At 50.4% G+C, this 22,347-nt stretch overlaps 1 protein-coding gene across 1 annotated transcript in view; it reads left to right on the top strand.

The window, feature by feature from the left end:
- LOC144940819 (receptor tyrosine-protein kinase erbB-4-like) overlaps positions 1-22,347 on the top strand; it is a 73,405-nt gene that overhangs the window by 43,760 nt on the left and 7,298 nt on the right. The window contains exons 6-21 of the mRNA XM_078867254.1: positions 190-308; positions 1,049-1,190; positions 1,369-1,485; positions 2,058-2,184; positions 9,927-10,000; positions 10,494-10,584; positions 11,003-11,202; positions 12,001-12,124; positions 13,334-13,424; positions 14,278-14,435; positions 14,592-14,639; positions 15,708-15,843; positions 16,086-16,208; positions 18,205-18,303; positions 20,100-20,285; positions 20,996-21,151. Coding sequence (XP_078723380.1) covers positions 190-308; positions 1,049-1,190; positions 1,369-1,485; positions 2,058-2,184; positions 9,927-10,000; positions 10,494-10,584; positions 11,003-11,202; positions 12,001-12,124; positions 13,334-13,424; positions 14,278-14,435; positions 14,592-14,639; positions 15,708-15,843; positions 16,086-16,208; positions 18,205-18,303; positions 20,100-20,285; positions 20,996-21,151 — 1,991 coding nt within the window. The remainder of the gene's footprint in view (positions 1-189; positions 309-1,048; positions 1,191-1,368; positions 1,486-2,057; positions 2,185-9,926; positions 10,001-10,493; positions 10,585-11,002; positions 11,203-12,000; positions 12,125-13,333; positions 13,425-14,277; positions 14,436-14,591; positions 14,640-15,707; positions 15,844-16,085; positions 16,209-18,204; positions 18,304-20,099; positions 20,286-20,995; positions 21,152-22,347) is intronic.

The following is a 22,347-nucleotide window of genomic DNA, read 5'->3' as shown; positions in this document are numbered from 1 at the left end:
CTATTGAGTTATCACCTGGTTAAACAAAATAGACTTGAAACTTGATATTGTCACCTTGATCAATTATCGTCAATATTTGATGTTGTGCCTCTTTGCAGTTGGTGTCGCTGTGTTTTATATGCAAGCGTGTACATACGTAGGTGTGCATGCGGTATTGTGGGTGCACTAACTGTGTCCGTCTGCCTTTAGTCACGAGTCTGCATTGCGCCAAGCAGTGCGACTCACGCTGCAACGGTCCCGACTCCAACAACTGTTGCCACCGGCAGTGCGCCAGTGGATGTACAGGCCCCTTGGATACCGACTGCTTCGTGAGTGGCACACAAAAAGACAAAGATACCCCGTATAGCCTGCACAGGCTGTTGGAGCAAACGGTTGTTAGCGAGCACCTATGAAGGCCGACACAGGACACGAGTTAGTGGTTGTGGCGAGGACCACCCCCGGCCACCTATGTCATCCCATTGCTAATGTTTGCACACTGCACTGGGTACTCATTTAAGATGACCTAGGGGAGGCCCCAGGACTGCTTCGAATAATTGCCACGGATGTTCTTTGTGGCCGGGAATCGAATTGGGGCAGCTGGATTTGTCGCCCTGTGCAGTAACCACGACGTCCGCTCGCCCACCTGCACGAGCCAGCCACTTGCACAGCATGTGCCCGCGGCCCCCGTGACTCCTCCACGTGGGCACGATGGCTTTGGTGGCGTGAAGGGCGTAATGGCCTAGACCGTTTCGCTACAGCGCAAAAATCGCCCGATGAAGCTGGTTGCAATCACCAGCGAAACGTCACGGTGCTCAAATTGTGAACGTCGTGGGTTCACTCTCCAGCACACACCGTGGTGTGGTACTACTACTAGTAATTTACTCGCACATTTTGTTGACGGGACAAACCTCACTAAGTTGGCTGTGTCAGGTGGTGGTGGTGGCGGCAGGGTTTAATGACGCATTTATATTCACGTAATCTAAGACGCGCAAGAAAATAATCATTATTATCAGGGACGGGAATGGTTCCCGTCGAGATGCGACCCACCTTTTGTCTCGCGGAATAACAGGCGTGCAGGCGCTTCAACGACAGCGGGGCGTGCATACAACTCTGCCCGTCGCCCGAGGTCTACAGCCCAATCACATTCAAGCAGGAGCCTAACCCATATGGCAAGTACAGCTACGGGGCCACCTGCCTGGAGAAGTGCCCAAGTGAGTGTCTCTACAGGGTGATTCAAAAAAATGTTAACACTTCCGAGAATTTGCAACAATACCACAAGACAACCCAGGGCTTTGGTTAATGTCCGTCATTTGTAGTTAAAAAAATATTTGATGTGTGTGTGGAGACGAAGAAAGAAAGTCTGCTAATACTTTTTGTTTCCCATATTAGGTCATTTTGTGGTGGACGGAAATGCATGTGTTCGCGCGTGCTCCGCAAATAAAATGGAAGTAGAAAACAGCAGTGGGGTTAAGCACTGCACCGCCTGCGGTGACATCTGTCCCAAAGGTACCTCTCACCCATCATGCTCTTTTACAACCTGGTTTCTACACACACAGAAGAATCTTTATTTTCGAATGTGCTGGAGACTAGAACACAGCACAGCTCCTTAATCGTGAATTTCTCAACTGTGCACTCACACACTGGGTGCCATGTGATAATTTCCGGACATAAACATGTCCGGAAATAGTTTTTCACAAGGTACATAAATTCCAACTTTTTTAACAACATTCTGCTTAAGGTCACTGATTGCTCTCGACGTAAGCAGTCGCTATATGACGAACACCATTCTTTCTGCAAAGTGGATTATTTGTTTGGTCTACATTACTAATTAATGGTTTCTTGATTCATTATCATATTTTACGAGTGTTTAAAACATTACATTTCCAAGCAACAACTTTCACTTGTTTTGCAAGGATATAAAACACCAAAGTATGATTCTGCAGTGCACAGTACAATATTGACAACAGTAAAACTTCTTGATGAAGCTTAAATCAAAGGTAAATATTTGCAAGTTTTTTTACACGAGGTTGTTTATGATTATGATTATTATTATCTAACGTGTGGTATCTTTGTGCTAGTGTGTGACGGAATAGGGTCCGGGAGCCTGAAGGAAAGTCAGACGATCAACTCTGCCAATATCCACCTCTTTCAAAACTGCACAAAAATTACAGGAAACCTCGTCATTCAGAAGCCGGGCATCAACGGGTAAGCTTGGCCTCCATCTCACAGGCATTATCAAGCTGCTCTCCCCCCTCCCCCTCCTCCTTGTAGATGTAGATTACAGAGCAACAACTTAAAATTTCACATTCAGGTGCTCGAGCCAGATAACTGCGTCAGGAGCAGCGAAGTGTCATCACCCTCACTATGAGACCTCCTTTACCAGTGGCAAAATATAGTAGTAGGTTTTTACCCTTTAAACTGGTACAAAACTGACACCTTTATACAAGTGTAATGCGGGCGAAAGCGACCTTCCGGATGTGACGTCACGAGGAGGCGGAGCCAGGTGACGTGGGTGAAAGGTAGGGGGTTCTTAAGCGCGTAAACCGGAAGGAGAAGTCAGTCGGGGTGTGAGCGGAAAAGAGTGAGGCCACGCGGGCGAGTGTGGAGAGGGGGGGCGCCGACGGCCATCGGGAGCCAACCCCGAAGATAAGAGGAAGCTGCGGAGTGGTGTGCAGCTGCAGAGGAGACAGCCAGGAGGGCTGCGTGTTAGAGGCAGCGGTGTGGCTGCCAGGAGGAGCTGCGGAGAGAGAGAGAGAGGGGGCTGCTTGTTAGAGGCAGCGGTGTGGCTGCCAGGAGGAGCTGCGGAGAGAGAGAGAGAGAGCAAGAAGCTGTCAGAGCTGCGGAGGGAGAAGAGCAGCAGCGAGTACAGCCAAGGGGGGCTGTGTGAGAGAAACAGCAGCGGAGCTGCTGTTGTGGATCGGGCTGACATTGGAGTCAGCACCGTGGAGAAGCTACAGAGTAAAGACAGCCGTGTGGGTGTACAGCACGAACCGAATAATAAAGGACACTGAGCCAGACATCGTGGTCCAGTCGTTTATTACACTGGTGTCGGAAGTGCAACGGCATGTCGAAACAAGTGAGGAAGAAAGTTAATCCGGCGCCTGCATCGGCTTCTTCGTCCGACGACGACGAACTCCCTCCAACCACGGATCCTGTTGGGGTGGTGGAGGAGAGCCCGGCTGAGGCGACCACGGGAACGGGAGTGGAGGATGTTGGCGCGGTGGCGGGTCCGTCGACATCATCAGACGCGGATCAACGATGGCAAGCGATGGCGGTACAACTGGAGGCACTTAAGGACGTCCTGGCGCATCTATGCCATCTCGTCGCGCCAGGGACGATGGATGATGCAAGTGGTGCTCCGCGGGCCGCCACGTTGCCTGTCCTGCCGCCGCCATTGCCCACGCGGCAAGAGGCCGCCATTTTGCGCGCTCCGTGGCGCCAAACCGCCATCTTGGCCACGCCGCGGGCCGACGCCATTTTGAATTTGCCATCACAACCACCACCATTGGAAGACGGCGGGAAGAGGAGTCGGAGTCGCCACCTTACAACGGTTAAAGAATTTTCCGTCGGTGGGGACTGGAGCGCGTTCGCCTGCCGCTTCTTGGCGGCGGTACGCACAGCAAGATGGACCGATGCGGAGGCTTTGGAGGTGTTGCCGACTCTCCTGGACGACGAATCTGTCCGATTCTTCCGTTCCATAACGACCGATAAGAAGGGAACTTTACGTGGTGTTTTTCAAGAAATGGCCGATGCTTATGAGCCACCAGATGATGCGCATCGGCGATTCGCTCAACGACAACGAGCACCAGAGGAGTCGCCCGTGGCGTTCAGGGGTGCGGTGCTGGAGCTGGCCATGGCAGCTTATCCTGAGACGCCACAGGACCTGCTCGAGCCTCTCATATTAGGGAAAATGTTGGAGCTGTCTCGGGATCTAGGGATCCCCATGCCTGTGTGTGGGCATGAGAAGCTAACTTCCCGGACGGCTGCTAAGTGTCTCGATGCGCAATTCAACCTCCGTCGCTGGAAACAAGCGACGGCGTGGACGGGGGGGCCCGTCAAAGAAGGGGATGCGCTGGGGTGGAACCCTGCGCAGGCTGTCTATGTTCCGGATGACCGGGGCCCTCAACAACTGACGGCCGCCTCCGCTCCATGGACGGGACGCGGCGGGCCGAGACCGCGCGCGGTGCTACCAGAACGGGGCCGTCAGGAGGCGAGGCCTGCGCTTCGGCGCAACGAGGCCGAATGTTTCCGCTGCGGGTGTAGGGGCCACTACGCCAGAGACTGCTGGGCCCGCTTCCCGGCTCCGCCGCAGCAGGAGGCCTCGGCACTGGTCAAGTCGGCTAAAGATCCTCCGAAACAGGCATGTCGGCACGCACCAGACACTCGGCAAGGCTTTCCACCTCACCCACCACCTGTGTTGCGCGATCCTATTGTTGTTGTTAAAGAAAGGCCATCGACGGGGCCTTGTCATTCAGTTACGCAGTGGCGCAAATTGGCACGGAGAGTTGTCGCGGCCGCTACGGGTTCGTCCACTGTACCGGGGTCCATACAAGGTGTGGACGTGCGCATTTTGGTCGACTCGGGCGCGTCTGCGACTATTATTTCGGATGTCATTTTTCATCTGTTGGGCATCCCGCCGGGGGCTGTGCGTCCGGTTTATGGGTCGTGCGTCGCTGCCAACGGGGGTAGCATGGGTATCGTGGGTCAGGTGGATGCTAAGATATCTATTGGGGATGTGTCGGCCTCGGGTGTTGTGTTGATATCGAGATCTTTGGCGGTTCCTTGTTTGTTAGGCACCGATTTTTTGGCTAAGATGCCCATTTTGATCAAAATCAATGAGAATTGTATTGAACTGCCGGGGGGCCGTCAAATCTCGTTTCTGCCGTCGCCCTGGGGGCGACCTGCTTCGGCCGTACAAGTGCAGGCGCTGTCCGTCGCATCTGTGGACATCCCACCTGGTACACAGATGCTTATACCCTTGCGGTATCGGAAGCCCCTGCCTGATCGGCTAGGAGCAGTAGGGGTCTTGTTGTCACCGTCCGCCACGATAACAACCGGGTTGGCGTTAGTGGGGGCACAGACCATCGTCCGGCCGGATCAATTACCGTTTTTACAGGTGCTTAATGCGGGGGGAGAAAACGTCCGTGTCCCGGCCGGTACGGTTGTGGCACATGCCACTACGGCGTTTGCGACCCATGATTGTCCACATAGCCGGGGAGTTGTTGCTGGGGTTTCCGAGCCAAGGAGTTCGGATGATCGTTGGGTTGCTCAATTATGTGACGAAAATTCTTCCCTGTCCATGGAGCAACGTGCTGAGCTGCGTAAATTGTTGTTGACATATTCCGATGTGTTCAGCTCCGATGATTTGGATTTGGGCCGCACTTCGTTGCTTTACCATCACATTGAGATGGGCGATGCTGCCCCTATTCGATTAAATTCGCATCGGATGAGTCCTGCGGAGCGAGAACACGTACGGGGGGCAGTGGAAGACATGTTGGCTGCAGACATTATATCGCCATCTAACAGCCCATGGGGCGCTCCAGTCGTCTTGGTTAAGAAGAAGGATGGCAAATTGCGATTTTGTGTTGATTTCCGCAAATTGAATAAGATATCGGTGGCAGATGCGTACCCCCTGCCGCGTATGGATGACTCCCTCGACGCATTGTCGGGGGCTAAGTTCTTTTCCACACTGGACCTCTCTTCGGGATTTTGGCAGCTTCCCCTTGACGAGTCCTCACGGGAGAAAACCGCATTCCGTACGCCGCAGGGGTTATTTCAATTCAACTGTCTCCCGATGGGATTGAATGCGGCCCCTGCTACATTTCAAAGATTGATGGAGCTCGTTTTGACGGGGTTGCAGTGGGAGACATGTCTTATATATTTGGACGATATCATTGTCTTCAGCCGCACATTCGATGAACATTTGACGCGGCTGGAGACAGTGTTCACGAGGATGCGTTCTGCCAAATTGAAATTCAAACCAAAGAAATGTCACCTACTGCAACGGTCCGTCCGCTATTTGGGGCACATTGTGAGCGCTGAGGGAGTGTCCACGGATCCGGAAAAGACGGCGTGCGTCCGGGATTGGCCGACTCCGGCCACCGTGGGGGATGTTCGGCGGTTTTTGGGATTTGCCTCGTATTACCGAAGATTTGTGCCGGGTTTTGCGACGATTGCGAGGCCTTTGCATCTCCTTACGGGTAAAGGACGGAAGTTTGTTTGGGGACAGCCGGAGGAGGCGGCCTTTCGGAGTCTGCGTGATCTATTGGCCACGGCCCCAACATTGGATTATCCCGATTTCGATCACCCATTCATTCTTGATACGGACGCGAGTGACACAGGTATTGGGGCGGTGTTATCACAGTCTAAAGGGGGTGTAGAGCGTGTCGTGGCGTATGGTAGCCGAGTCTTGTCTCCTGCGGAAACCCGCTACTGTGTCACTCGCAGAGAACTATTGGCGGTTGTTTTTTTCCTACGGCAATTTCGACCATACCTCTACGGTCGTTCTTTTATTGTGCGTACGGATCATGCGGCCTTGCAATATGCCCTTAAAATTGACCAGCCATCCGGACAGTTGGCACGTTGGTTGGACACGCTACAGGAATTTTCCTTCCAAATTCAACATCGGAAGGGAGTGCGCCATGCGAACGCTGACGCACTTTCCAGATTACCGGGGCGCGCCCCTTGTAAATGTGAGTCGGGGACGCATAGGTGTTCGCCGATTCCAAACCCCCCTCAGCCGCTCACGTTGGCCGTCGAGAAGTCGGACACTCCGATGGAACCGGGACCGGCTGACGGGGTTTTGAATCTGCCGCGGTCTGTCTGGATCCGGGAACAGATGATGGATGAGTCATTGGTGTCCTTGCGGAAGCGGTCTGCTAAGGACAATGGGAGTCCGAGTACGGCTGTGGGGCCGCAAACCGCTCTCCGAGATGGTCTGCTTATGTGGCGGGAGGGGTTCCAGGAACGTTGGCGCCTGGTGGTACCAACGTCCTTGCGGTTCGAGTTGATTAGAACCCTCCATTGTGACACTCTCTTACATTTAGGGGTGCAGAAGACCTTGTTGACGTTGCAACGTCATTATTTTTGGCACGGCATGGCGACAGATGTCGTAGGGCACGTGCGCGCGTGCCCTGCGTGTGCACAACGTAAGCCGCCGAAACATCCTTACGTGCCGCCTCTCCAGTCGATTCAGGTGTCTCGAGTCAATGAATTGGTGGCACTGGACATATTGGGACCCTTCCCACCATCGGCGAGGGGAAATAAATATTTGCTGGTAGGGGTTGAGTATCTCTCCCGTTGGCCGATGGCCTGGCCGTTGCCCGATCAGTCGGCCGCGGCCATCACCGACGCCTTTTTGTTTGGGTACATTATGGATAAGGGGGCGCCGGAGAGACTCCTCACGGACCAGGGCCGAAATTTCTCTTCTAAATTATTGGCTGAAGTGTGCGCAGGCCTTGGGACTAAGAAGATACGGACATCTCCATACCATCCGCAGACGGATGGTATGGTTGAGCGGCTGAACAGGACATTGTCTGCCATGCTTTGCCATACCGTGAGTGAACAGCAATCGGATTGGGATCTGCACATCCCCGGAGTGCTTTCGGCGTACAGGATGACGCCCCATGCGGCTACAGGGTATTCGCCGTTTTACCTTATGTATGGTCGGGAAAACGTGCCTCCGGTGGATGTGCAATTGGGTACTGGGGTGAAGGGACCTCGTAAACCACTCCCTGAATACATTCAGGACACGGTTCGCCGGGTTACGGAGGCGCGGGAAAACGCCCGCGTGGCTACGGCCAAAGCCCAGGCCCGGAACGAGCGGTATGCTCGGCGGTCTGAGGGGGAGTGCCCCTGGAAGGTGGGAGACCTGGCCTGGCTCCATTGCCCGCAGGTGCGGCCGGGGACCTCTCCTAAATTGCACAAACCTTGGCATGGTCCTGTGCGCCTCATTGAGGTTCCCAATCCACAGTCGGCGCGCGTTCTGTTTGGTTCTCGCCGTTGGTTTGTTCATACGTCGCGGTTGAAACCATATGTTGCTCCCCTACGTGATGCGTCATCTCCCAATGTTGCCTTGCCGGGGTCTGTTGCTGCTGACTCTGACTCTTCCCCGCCTGCGTCCATTGATCTTGCTGGAGCGCCTGTCGTACCTGTTCCAGACAGGCCGACCGTGACACCGCGGGGGAGGAGTGGGCCTGTTCGGAGGGCGCCTGCCAAGGCTGCGGGACCTTCTAGCCCGGCGACCCTTCCGACCCCGCTGCAGGCGCATTCGCGGAATATGACCAAGACTGATTCGTCAGGGACACGAGATGTCGGTGGACTTCCAATCGCAGCAGGGGAATTACCCCCTGTCATTTCTCGTGTTCCATCGCGTCCCCGTTCTACAAGCGGGCCGCCGACCGTCCGGGACGGGCCGGCGACCCGCACTCGTTCCAAATCGCTTACGTTTCGTTGATTGTATGTTGTTATTGTTCTTGTTCTTGCCGTCGTATTTATCGCATGCTTCCGTACGTTCGTCGATGTTACTTGTGTGTTGTTCTTGTTGTTATATTGCATGCTTAGTGTCCTTTAAGGGGGAAGGTCGGTTCACCGCATTACGCTTTGGTGTTGTTCAGCCGAGGTCGGCTGGGTTTTTTCTATGGGGGAGGGTGGTGTAATGCGGGCGAAAGCGACCTTCCGGATGTGACGTCACGAGGAGGCGGAGCCAGGTGACGTGGGTGAAAGGTAGGGGGTCCTTAAGCGCGTAAACCGGAAGGAGAAGTCAGTCGGGGTGTGAGCGGAAAAGAGTGAGGCCACGCGGGCGAGTGTGGAGAGGGGGGGCGCCGACGGCCATCGGGAGCCAACCCCGAAGATAAGAGGAAGCTGCGGAGTGGTGTGCAGCTGCAGAGGAGACAGCCAGGAGGGCTGCGTGTTAGAGGCAGCGGTGTGGCTGCCAGGAGGAGCTGCGGAGAGAGAGAGAGAGGGGGCTGCTTGTTAGAGGCAGCGGTGTGGCTGCCAGGAGGAGCTGCGGAGAGAGAGAGAGAGAGCAAGAAGCTGTCAGAGCTGCGGAGGGAGAAGAGCAGCAGCGAGTACAGCCAAGGGGGGCTGTGTGAGAGAAACAGCAGCGGAGCTGCTGTTGTGGATCGGGCCGACATTGGAGTCAGCACCGTGGAGAAGCTACAGAGTAAAGACAGCCGTGTGGGTGTACAGCACGAACCGAATAATAAAGGACACTGAGCCAGACATCGTGGTCCAGTCGTTTATTACACAAGGCATCATGTTTGCAATAACTGCAACACAAGCAGTCAAAATGCATACAAAAAGAAACAACTCTGATAATGGTCCACACCCGACACAGCTTTTCTTAGAGCCTAGTCTCCATTGGTGTTGGACCAGATGACGCCTTTTGGCCTTTTGATTCATTACGATTGCGACATACTCGGACCTCGGCCCTCGCAGAGAGTCCCTCAATGTTCAGTTGGAGGATCCTTGTCCCAGGGCCCATCTGGCGCGTTGTTTTGCCCCGAAGAGGGCTGTTGGCGTGGCTTGTGTTGTTGAGCTGGAGACCGGGAGATTGATGATCGATGTTTGGTCTCCGCATTGATAGCATTCGTCGTGATTTGTCACTCAACAGAGTGGGGCTGCGTGAAGGCTGCCATCTTCCACTGTAAAGCAGTGATGCGCACGGCGTGAACTCAGGAACTCTTATTCATGGTTCTTTCGGTAAAGTCACGTAGAAGGGAAATTATAAATTATTATTGTTATTTCCCTTCTACATGACTTAAATAAATTATTATTTATTATTTCCCTTCTACGTGACTTTACCGAAAGAACCAAGAATATGAATCTCTGCAGTCACGAAAGCTTTAAATCGAAATTCCGGAACTCTTCTTTAACGCAGGGACTGCATGTTGGGTCTCTCAATCGGCAATTCACGTGTTTTTTCTGTTGTTCTCGTTTTGTTTCAGGGATCCTTATTTAAAAATAGAACGCATGGATCCAGAGCATCTGAACAATTTCAGAACCGTGCAGGAAATAACAGGTGTGGTTGGGCATCTGACATTCAAGACACCTTTTGCAATGTGAAGCACAACCGTTTCTAAAGTACTCTGTTAAATGTCATTTTTATAAGATAGGTGCATCTTAACATCATCATTATCAGCCACGGTCAATCGACTGGGTGCATTTTGCAACGGCCGCTAAACCAGCTATGCCCTGGAAGGCGGAATATTTTTTTGTGAAAGAGATGACATATAGGGTGCTGTGTACTGAGTGGTATATTTGATCAATGGCACTGTACAGCCAGTGTTTTATAATTATCAGTCGGTATCTACTGTCGATATTTACCCGATAACAATTCCATTAATTGTCCCTCTTTGGGGTCATAATTGAATGCGATCAACTATTCGTCTTTATCTCGTTTATTCTGTGTAATTTATATGGCCTCCTCTAATTTGTTCTATCGATACATGCCTAATGATGAGCTGTGTGTTAGCAATGCTGCGGTGCATTGACTGAGAGAATGTATACCACAGGATACTTCAACATCGAGGGATGGCCCGAAGAGTTACCGCATCTTGGGGTCTTCGAAAACCTCAGGGTCGTGCAAGGCAGAGAATTGAGAAGGTGATGTTTAAGCTACAAAAAATATACATTGAACGAATACATACCCTTTATAATTGCATGACAGCACTCAACATGGAATGCTGTCTATGTTGTTTAGCAAACGTAAACACAACTGTTGGGTTTTGCTTTATTGATTAAATATAAAATCTGTAGTGAGACTATGCTTAAAGGGGGCCTTAATAAATCTAAAAGCCTTGGGGAACAGGGGGCTCGACATGGCCAGTGTTAAACAAACTGGAAGCACATGTTACCGCAGGACAAAATGATGGACGGATGATCTGTCGATGTCGCTTGGGCATGCAGCGCAAGCTCTCAGCCCTGGTGTAAATGAGGAAAGGCTGCTATGCCCATCGCCAGATCGTTGTAACTTTTTGTACCAACATTATTTTGTGTGTGTTTCTGTTGGTTCTCTTTACAGCTCTAAAGAGTATTCTTTCTTAATTTCTAACCTGAACAATATCACATCTCTGAATCTGCAATCTCTGCAAGAGATCAGCAACGGCAACATCTTAATTCAGCAGAACAAAAAGCTGTGCTTCTACACCTCTGTGAATTGGACCCTTCTGACTGGGTCAACATCTACCAAGCTTAAAAATATGGGCAACAACAAAAACTGTGGTATGCTGCAAACTGCATGTTGCCATGAGCACATGGATCTGTGACCTGATATTGGATGTTGTTTGTAGAGAATGTGTTTTTTTGTCGCGAGAGTTTTCACACGGTTAAAAAAAAACAAGCACCGTGCCCGTGTGGCTACGGATTGGTAGCACTGCTTAATTTTTCGCTGACCATTTCAGAATGTTATTGTCTGTTATCTCATGTAAGGGAGGTACATTTTGTCGTATGCTCCGCCCCATAGTTATTTGTCACGTGACGGTCAAACCGTAACTGTTTTACTGACGGAGCTGGAATTGTTATCAAATTAAGTCAAAACCAAATTTTACAAAATGGGTTTTTTAGGCAGTCATCGGTGGCCAGGCTGAGACCCCTCAAGTCGCTACATATGAGAAACGGTTTGAAGCTGGGTGATTGCAGAATTTAACCCGGTATTTCAACAGTGGCTTCTCAGTGCTCTGCCCTCTGAACTGTACAGTCTTCCCTCGTCATTCACAAACTTGCTATCTGCGATTTTGGCTACCCGATAATCGCATCTGGAACTCTACATGACTGCATGGAGATAGGAGTGATGAGATGAAGTGAAGAGATACTCTTTTTCGAATAACGTCCCACTGCCAAATAGACTTACCATATTTTTGGATAATCTACCCGCAATATTAACTAGGGTGGCCGTTGGTCCGAACCACGAATCTCTGCAACAAACGTGTTACCGCTCAGCGATGTCACCACCCCAACCGCAAAGTGCGTGTCGGTGTCCCTGTTAGCTTGATGATTCCGTGTGTTCCCCAAATTCCCCAGACAAGCAGTGCGATGTACTGTGCTCTACCGATGGCTGCTGGGGCCCCGGGCCTTCGCAGTGCCTCGCCTGTAAACACTTCAAGAGAGACCGCACGTGCGTGGAAGCCTGCAACCTCATGCACGGGTGAGCACTGCACGTCGCCCCACTGAGACCTGCCACCAGTAGCATCTGTGTGCCAAGGGCCGGTGCACCGTGTTTGTGTTGTGTGTAAAGCCACGACATTTCTTGGAGGCTCAACGTATAGTGCGCTGGCAGCCCATTCCTCTGTCAGCCCAACCTCACCTGGGTAAAGAAAATAAATGTAAAAATTTGATGGCCTCACTCTTTTTGATGTTTGCCCCCACCTACTGGCTCAGAGGCCTCACCCACTTCTTTGCCAACCTCACTCACTGCTCCGGTGACCCTGCCCAAGCATGAAGTTGAAACTAGGACAAAAAAAAAATCGGATTTCCACATATGCTTCAAGAGTACCCAGGAAATGTTCAGCTGTATGTGCACAGCATATAACCCTCGTATAAATCTAGTTTGCATTAAACCTGCATCACATCAAGGGAATCCCCAACGTTTTGTTTGTACACATAGAGATCCACACCACGATTGCTTAAGCAAGTGTTGTACCTTCTTGCATTCCATTTGGCTGGGGCTTGCTTTAAAACTTAAGATCTTAGCCCTCTAGTTTCATGCAATGAAGATATTCGACATCATTATCGGTCATGGTTAATCCACTATAGAGTGAAGGCCTCTACACAATCTGGTGGTATCTATCTGTGATATAAGAATCTACATATCACCTGCAATCGAACTGGTTTAGTCACTACATGTCCTTGGTGGATGTCCTCTCAGACACATTCCGTTCCTTGGCTACCACTCCCTCATTGTTCTTGACCATCTGCCATCATTCTATTTAGCGACGTGTCCTTCCAAAGCCCCCAGACTTTTTTTTATTATTATGAATGGTCTCAATGCCGTCATTAACCTGTACATGCATTGTAATCCACGCGTTCATATTTATGTATCTCAATGTAATTTCAGCACGCATATCTCCACGCTTCAGAATTTCTGCCGGGGTTCAATTGGCCTGTTAAATATTGCAAACGAAAACTAATTAAAAAAAACATTCAGGCCAATTTCGGTCTGTGGTATGTGTAGTCCAACAGTGCTGCATTCTTATAGGTAATAGATGCCTTTATAATAATAAATCAAACAAGTTAACGTTTAATATGATCACGTGGAAACTCACAGTCCCACTGATTGCCTCTATAGATATACAATGTAATCCCTTTGAGATGGCTAGGGATGGTGGCCCTAATGGTGGCAGTGTGCGTGTGACAGGGAGGTGCGGGAGTTCGCCGATGGGAACGTGTGCAAGCCGTGCAATCCGGAGTGCCTTCCTGTGAACAACAATCTCACCTGCAACGGCCCGGTCTGTACTGCTCACATGCACAGCCACCTTCGCTCCAATGCATGGGGATTTTTATTCATCTCGGTTATTATGGTGTTGTCGTCAGGAAATGACGGTGGCCGTAAATCCAAACTTCTCTGTACACGAAAGGGCCTGAGGTACTACTGCCTAGGTTTTCACACTCATGCTGTATTGCTGCTGTCTTATGTGTTCTCGGGTTGCGCCGCGTGTTGCTTGACACAATGTCCAAGGATGCCGGGACATTAATCAGGAATTAATTTCTTAAAGAAGCTCCCAGCAGTGGAGTGAAACTTCAGACATAATGCTGAATAACACATGGTACATTGCGATAACGCATAACAGATTGAACGCATTATCGCTCAAATAACCGTGGAATTCCAAATCCAAAGATCTTTAGCGCAGCAGAGTATGAAACTATGTGAAACTAGTACACAGCAGTAAGTTATTTCGCTCCTGCAAATATATGGTGCTGGTTCCACCTGTGTTGACCTCATGAAGGGGGAATTGACCTCATATGCAGAAAGGACACTGTGGAGTTGGTGTTGGAATCCCATGCTTGCTCATGGCCTTTTATGCAGACCCTCTCACGCGCACACCATTTCCATTCATTAGAAGTGCAACAGCAAATTGTAAACTTCAAATCAGCCAGGTATAGCATCATTTAATTTAATTCCTTTGCTGCCCTGCTTAAGCAGTGAATATCAAAAATCAATGACCACTTTCAAGTGCTTCTGTTGTTCAATGTGGATGCTGTCAACTTTTCTTACATCTGCCATAAATTGCTGATCAGCAAAGGACAATAGTTCTAGGAGGTTTTTGTTTTAACTGACGGCCGTGCCGGTGCTTGCTGCAGGGATCAGAAAATTGCTCCGCGTGTCGTAACTTCAAGGAGGGACCACTGTGCGTCTCGAAATGCCCCAGCGGCATCCAGGGAGAGAACAACACGGTCATTTACAAGTATCCAAACGCGTTCAACATCTGCATGCCTTGCCACACCAGCTGCATCCACAGGTGAGCAGCGGAGCATTTGTCTACGTCTCTTGTCGTGTGCATGAATTTGTGCATGTGTTAAACTGTTGTGGCGCTCCACATTTATAATGAAGTCACTTATTGTAACTTTCATTCCCTACCTCACCCCACCCCCGCCCCCAAACCCGATGTTTTCAGCTGCACAGGACCAAACGCAGAAGACTGCAGTGGAATGGCCAAAAATAGGTGAAGATCGCACCATGCATGTCCAATATGAATTTTGTGTTTCTGCGTGTGCATTTATGATGATGTGTCAATTGTGCTGGTCTGTGTGTGTAACCTAATGGAGAAATTGTCTGCTCCCCATTACTCGCAAAACCTCATGTAAACTTACGGTCACCCTTTTGTGCATAAGCTGTTCGGTACTTGGGCCCCTGGATGCTAAATAAGCAGCTTGAAACTAAGTTTCTGGCATTTGAACACAGGTGTCTGAGACAGATGATTGGAATTTTACGGTAAGACAGGATAAGCAATTCAAAGGTCTGGAAGATAACGTGGCAGTTAAGTGTTGTAGATACGAGAAGGCAAAAATAGTTACGCTGGGTGAGACCTGTGCAGGATGGGGGAGGGCCGATTCATGAGGCAGGCACTGGAGTGGTCTCTATGAATTTGGTGACCAAGGCGAAGATCTCAGGCCAGATGGTGGGATCTGGTGGAGGGTAGAATGATTTGGCGAGGAGTGGTGGCATCAATGTATGTGTAATAAAATACTCAGTCAGGCGATGCTAGTCTCCGTTTGTCTTTTTTTTAGATTCTTCTCCGCACCCCCCCACTGGCCTCCTCTTGGACCAGTGTCGTCTCGCGCGCGCCCCGCGCACGCTCCCTCTCGCGTACCACGCACTCTCTCTCTCTCGTGCCACGCACGCTCCTCCGTTAGCTCCTCTATTCCCGCATTCCGCACACCGCTGGCCGACGGCGTGCAGAGGTCCTTCGGCCACGTGGCCGATGGCGCGGCTCTTTCCTCACCACCCAACGTGGCTCAGCCTCTTAACTTCCCCGACTGCCCCGATCTCTTCCGGGCTCCCACTTATATACATTCTGGCCTTCCCATACTACCCCGCTGGCTCCGCCCCCATTCACCTCGCCTCCCATTGGAGCCGAGGTGAACGGTGGCCCCTCCCACACGCCCTGCAGACCAGGCTCCGCCCCCCAATACCCCGGGCCGTGTGATTGGACCCGAGCCCAGCAACAACCCCATTTACGCTTGCATTACATATGTATCAAAGTGCTAATTCATATTTTATTGTTTTGTAGCGTGAAGCTTGTGGCGATATTATCGGGCCTGAGCATCATGTTTGTCATCGTCGTACTTGTACTGGGCATCTTTATCTTCAAGAGGCAGCAGACAAAACGCCGTAAGAAAACCCTCCGAAAGTACATCGAAAATGAGGTGAAGGAGCGGTCTATTGCATGCACCATCCCCATCCACCCTATAATGGTGGCATTGCACACGTGTCTACAAACATAATGTTTGTTGTGTCACAAGATCCAAGGAATAAAAATAATCTTTTATAACTCTCGTATTGAGAAATTGGCTCATTTGACTGTGGATGGTGGTGGTACGTTTCTAAAGCTTTTGTATTTGAAGGGAAATGGTAACAGGTGTTTGTTCTGTCTGTTTTCCTGTTTCAGCTGGTGCAGCCTTTAACGCCAAGCGGTGCCGTTCCGAACCAATCAAAGCTACGGATTATCAAGGAGACACACCTGAAAAAGGGAAAAGTCTTGGGCTCAGGGGCCTTTGGAACAGTGTACAAGGTTTGCATATGAAACTAACCAGACTATGATAAACAGGAAAAGTGAAATTTTTTTTAATCTGTGAGATCAAATCGGGCTTGTGAAGTATGAATTTAGAAAATGTCCTATTTACTATGTGTAGTGGGTCCAACTGAGTCACAGATGTTGTTCCTTTTAGAGGCAACACTTTTATTGTAACACGTAACACAAAGGGGTAACTGCCCCTTCACCAGATACAGCCTAGGGTGGGGACCATCCAGCTAACTACCCTATACAGAGGAGTTACTGCTACGAAGGGTCGGGCCCTCACTCGGGTCCGCAACCACGTGGTTGCCTCATAGGACTTAGAGCTTCCAGCTTGAGACTTAGAGCTTCCCACTTGTAGATGTTGAGCTTCCAGCTTGTAGATGTTGAGCTTCCAGCTTGAGACGTAGAGCTTCCCACTTGTAGATGTTGAGCTTCCAGCTTGTAGATGTTGAGCTTCCAGCTTGAGACGTAGAGCTTCCAACTTGTAGAATGCAGCGACCCCGGTCCCTCTCAGGGACCCGCCTTATATCCCCCCACAGGTCGAGGCCGCTCCGCCCCTGGCCCCTGGCCCCTGGCCCTGCCCACCTTCTGGAGCCTTCTAGCCCCCCCTCGATCCCTCACGAGAGCTCTCGCCGGACACGTGATCACCCCCTAGTCCCCCCACCTGGGGGCCTCTCTTTGGACATTCTAGATCAGGGGTCCCCAACCCCCGGGCCATGGACTGGTACCGGTACCGGTCCGTGGCCTGTTAGGAACTGGGCCGCACAGTGGTGAGTCCGCGCGTGGCCCATTATTTGATTTACCACTTCCATCCGCGCCTCTTTCCCGCACTGCGCACTTGTCTCAGTCACAGTTTTGGAAAGACCCAATGATGAACCCCCCCCCTCCCCCCGGTCCGTGAAAGAAATGTCTTCCACGAAAGCAGTCCCTGGTGCCAAAAAGATTGGGGACCGCTGCTCTATATCACGTGTCTGCAGAGTCAACCAGAGTGCCATGACACGGGGCAACCCTGTCCTTGGGCTGACACTCTGCCGCTACCGCTCGTGGGAGACCGAACTGCACACTATGCGTGGTGTCCGCGCTATCCCCACGCTCACCAAGCCCCGCTAGGGCTGGTACTACACCCACCACGGGGTGTACGCGATGACGGTGCATCGCACGCCACGGCTCTTCCGGGCCGGCACCATACAATGACATCCCTGTTGTCACTACATATGTATAGAGGACCTGTACTCAAGGTGATTAGCACAGTGTAAAACATTTAACATAAAATAATGATTTAGATGGCAGGGACGTTGCAGGGGCTGAGGAATAGGTGACCGTGGCAGATGGTGCTTATTGGTCATGAAGAGGGAGTGAAGGGATGGGAAACAGTGGAGGGGAGAGGAAGAGAATGGGCAATGGAGAAGAGGTGGAATTTTAAGAGGTGGAGCTTTAAGAGGTGGAGCTTTAAGAGGTGGAGCTTTAAGATGTGGAGCTTTAAGAGAGGGATGGAAGAAGGTTAAGGAGGGGCACTGATTCATTTACGGGGGAACTTTATTCAAGTGGAGGGGTGCACGGAGGGAGGACGAATGTATTTAAATTCTTACAGACATATTTCATACTCTTTAGGTCTTTCGATAAAGTCACGTGACTTTACCGAAAGACCCAAAGAGTATGAATTCCTGCAGTCACGAAAGCTTAAAATCAAGACATATTTCAGTTTCCCTCAGTATCCGTGCTCCCGACATCCCATACACTTTGGAAATATGAATGCTCATGGGCCCACTATGCGTTAATTCATGCAAGATGAATACTGCACGTTGGTGTTTGCCAAGCATAAAAAATATTTTGGGGAAAACTGTACCAAAACATCTGACAATGGACAGCCTGGATCCATTAATGGGAGGGACCGTGTGTGAGAGGAGTGCTCTGACCACTGAGCCATCCGGCCGCCTGTCTGATTAATGTCACTGACAGCAGTGACCTCATGTTGTTGTGTCCTTCACAGGGGGTATGGATACCCGAGGGAGAATCGGTCAAGATCTCCGTTGCCATCAAAGTTTTGAGAGAAGCCACATCCCCGAAGGCCAACAAGGAGATTCTGGATGCAAGTATCACATTCCACGCAGCGGATTGGCGCAAGATTAAAACCATGCAGTGCTGCTTTACACAACGGCAACTGATGTGCCACACATATGTTGTGGGTATAAACGTGGAGCGAGACTTCTCTTTCGGAGGCAACGTGTTTATTACGATAAACGATAACAATACCAATAGCGATAGCCGTAACACTCAGGCCTATCGCTCCTGTAACACTACGGGGTACGCCCCCATTACCCGATAACCTAAGGGAGGTACAGCCTCCCTTCTAGCGGGCCCTACAGACTCCGGGCTACGCTCTCATGGGTCCTCCGCTACGGGAGCTAGGGGAGGCTAGGCTGACCCTACCTAGCCAGGGTACGGGTCCCACCGCTGGTTCGCTACAACCCGGCTCTTACAAGAGCCTCGGTTGAGGGTCCCAGGGTGCTGGCCTAGTCTTCAGACGTCTTCGGGTCTTGAGGAGATGAACACTGACGGTCCCGTTGAGAGGACCGGCTTTTATACACAAGTAGGGGCTTACCCCGCTCCTAACCACACCTTCTCCAGAACCTTCCAGAAGTCTCTGGAAAGGTCGGGAATTAATCGTTGGCCCCTAGCCCCCAGCCCCACCCCTTGGGGGTCTGGGGTCTCTACCTCCGGTCACGTGGTACCCAGGAGGGGGGGGGGTTACCCCAGGTCAACCACCTCACCTCCCGCTCATTCTCTCGGCCGCCCCCTATCGGCCTGTGGGGGTGGTGACCATAAGAAGAACCACAGCGCCTTGGTATGGCGCAACACATACACTACACTATAGATAAAGACTCCTGTGTAATAAAATAACAATTACAGCCTTTATCAAGCCACTGCTGGATGAAGGCCTCCCATACAATGCCGTTCGTGGGGGTTTGTTACACCATACTTAGCCATACTGGTCAGTGCGGCTTGAGGAAGCGGAGTTGTGATATCAAGAGACAGGAAAGATATGAAATTCCAATGATGTTAGCCATGGATGGGAATCGAACTCAGTTTGTTGGGATCTTAGTGCATTGTACGAATCACTGCATAACCATGTCCCCTCTATATATAATTCCATATTTGGAAAATCATCTGCAATTGTTTTTATATTGCACCGATGCTGTCTGTAACCGAATGCCTTTTGAGGCTGGATGCAAGGCTGTAGTTATTCATCTGCACAGAAACTGCTGTGAAAGAACACTTGATGTGTCGGATGATGATAATTGAGATGTTTATTATGGTAGATCCAAGTGTAATGCTGAGCACTACATGCAGGCATTGTATCCATCCTCATCATCATTATTAATCAATAATTACATTATGATAATCTTCATTGTCCTCAATCATCATTATCAGCACATCCTTTATTTATAACCAAGTAAGATAATGGAACACCAAGGGAGTGCCGATATCACCTCGTATTTCTCAATACCCTGTAGAGTTTCATATACGGAACAACATAATTGTAATGTTCTATAAATAATAACCCTGTATCAGCACCATATTTACAGCACTTAAACAAAAAGCACCATATCACTCTGTCGCTATATGAATGGGGCTTTGATTTCACATGGCCGCCTGTATTACATATACAACTATTTGAGAAGGGTTGATCTTGATTGGATCATGCCAGTGGGGCACAGTGGCATAATCAGCCGGTGTCACCCTTCCGTCGCGTGGGGATGTCGTGTCTGTTGATGAATATTTATTTTCTCGAACACAATTTCTTATTCAGGGGTAGAGGGAGTCGCGCTCGTATCGTTAGGTAGCCTGTCCCAAAAGTTGCCAATCTCGTGCGCACGCGTGCAGGAGGCGTACCTGATGGCGCGCGTGGAACACCCGTACTTGGTGCAGCTGCTGGGCATCTGCCTGACCTCCACGACGCAACTCGTGACACAGCTCATGCCGCACGGCTGCCTCCTCGACTACGTGCGCGAGCACGTACACAAGCTCAACTCGCAGATCCTGCTCAACTGGTGTGTCCAGATCGCCAAGGTACGTACCACCGTGGTACTCCACCGTCTCGATCAGAATCAGAATATTTATTTTCAACAGATGTCCGGTAGTTTCACAGATGTCCAGTAAACTTGTCTCCATGGGTTTCGTTTGTTCCATTGCTCTTCTTCCTTTGCCCCCCTTCTATTCCCTTCCAGTCATTGTAATTATCGTTGTCATCAGTGACCCACTTATTGACATTTTGGAGCCACGGGGGGGGGGTGGGGCAATGTGGTATCCTCACTCCTAGCGGCCCCATTTTACCTTCCGGGCACTAGAATGTGGGCATGCACCATCACACACCGGTGTATGACACCAAAAGGTTAAGAACTCAGCTGAGATATGTCCAGTAGTAACAGTGTTTGTTATCCCTTTCCGCATTCCGTTCCTTTTGCGCCAGTGATGCTCGCACGAGCTAGCCTTGCCACCTCGCGGGGTCACAGGAGGAATATTTCAATGTCACATTAGTGTAACGCATTACCGTGTGTTGAGTGGTGTAATATTAAACAGCTGAAAAAACCGGTACTTTTTTACGTCCTGGTAAAACTGAAACAGATTTCCCAGGACAGCTATGTCAAAAATATACGAACCAGGACAGACGACAACCCTGGTGTGTGAAGCTGAGCGGCATGGTACCTACTGCCCCCCCCCCCACCACCATTTGCTCCTTCGACCCCACTTCCTTGCCCCCCCCCCCTCCCCCCGCACAGGGCATGCTCTACCTGGAAGACCAGCGGCTGGTGCACCGCGACCTCGCCGCACGCAACATCCTCGTCAAGGCCGTCAACCACGTCAAGATCACCGACTTTGGGCTGGCGCGGCTGCTCGACGGCGACGAGCAGGAGTACCACGCCGAGGGGGGCAAGGTGACGATCGCCGCCACTGGCGCCGGGATCCAATCGCAGCACAGAGCCTTCGCCAGTCGTGTGCGGCAAGGCCTGCGGAAGTACTGTAGGAGTAGGATTATGGGTTCTTCAACTAGCAAACCAGCAGGTCCGTGTTAGCCGCTGAGGTCGTGACAGGTTTTCTTTTTTTTTCATTCATCTTGCTCTATGCCCCCGTACCGCTGGAGTTGTGCACTTTGATATCTAAATTGAAAATCCGTTTCTTTAGAACTGCTTTTTGTGTTTAGTTTGTTTTCATTCTCCCGCACCTCTGTTTAGCACGGTTGGCTACGTACGGTGCAAAAGACGCTCAACATGCATGCACTGATGCCTACTTTATTGAGGGCGATATTGGCACGTAAAATAAAGACTGATTGGTTGATGTTGGCATCTGAAGAAAACACCTTAATTAACTCGAATGGCTCTGTGGTGTTATAAATAGTCCTTGAACTCCATTTTACGAATGAAAGCAACAATTGGCTTCAAGTGCATTGCTATCTTTGTGATTTATCAACGTCATCGTGCCCTAACGAGCAGCGCTCATAGTTGTCAGCAGTCTATCTCAGCTGGACCCAGAACTCGAGGCACGTCTGCGACGAAGAGCAGACGATGGCTCGCTCAACTGCTTCAGTGTCATCTGTTAGGGGAGCCGTGCCCGGCTGATGATTGACGTGCCACTATTGGCCGGGCACACAAATGATCGCCATTGATCTGACTAAGTCGCGATGATGGACGTGAAATTAATGAAGCAATATTGAGCCTTGGGTGGAAACTTCCCATTCCTTTATCAGATATTTGTATACATTGAACGGTGACGTCCTACAGTGGCACTTATTTTATTGACCCAAGAAGGACATTTAATTTTAAAAATGGTCATGAATGGCTATTAGACAACATTCGAGTATGCTTTGGCAATTGTACAAATAGCTGTGCCCTGCTTAAGATTCTCATAAATAGCAAAACCAGCATATGTTTAGAATACATCGCTTGGAGTCATGCATTTTAAAAGTCCTGCTTTTTACACGCTTTTATTTAACTCACTTCGTCTGTTGTATCCTCAAAAAAGAAATCTTGTAACTAAATTTTTACACACTTCCCAATGTGCTGTCGACTGCAAACTTCGTATAGGTATGTCATACTGATGACAATACGATATTCTATCATAAAAAAAATCCAAA

This window comes from Lampetra fluviatilis, chromosome 2, assembly GCF_964198595.1.
Source record: "Lampetra fluviatilis chromosome 2, kcLamFluv1.1, whole genome shotgun sequence".
Lineage (NCBI taxonomy): Eukaryota > Metazoa > Chordata > Hyperoartia > Petromyzontiformes > Petromyzontidae > Lampetra > Lampetra fluviatilis.
The sequence above is the reverse complement of the archived record's forward strand: the minus strand, read 5'-3'. Positions and strand labels throughout refer to the sequence as shown.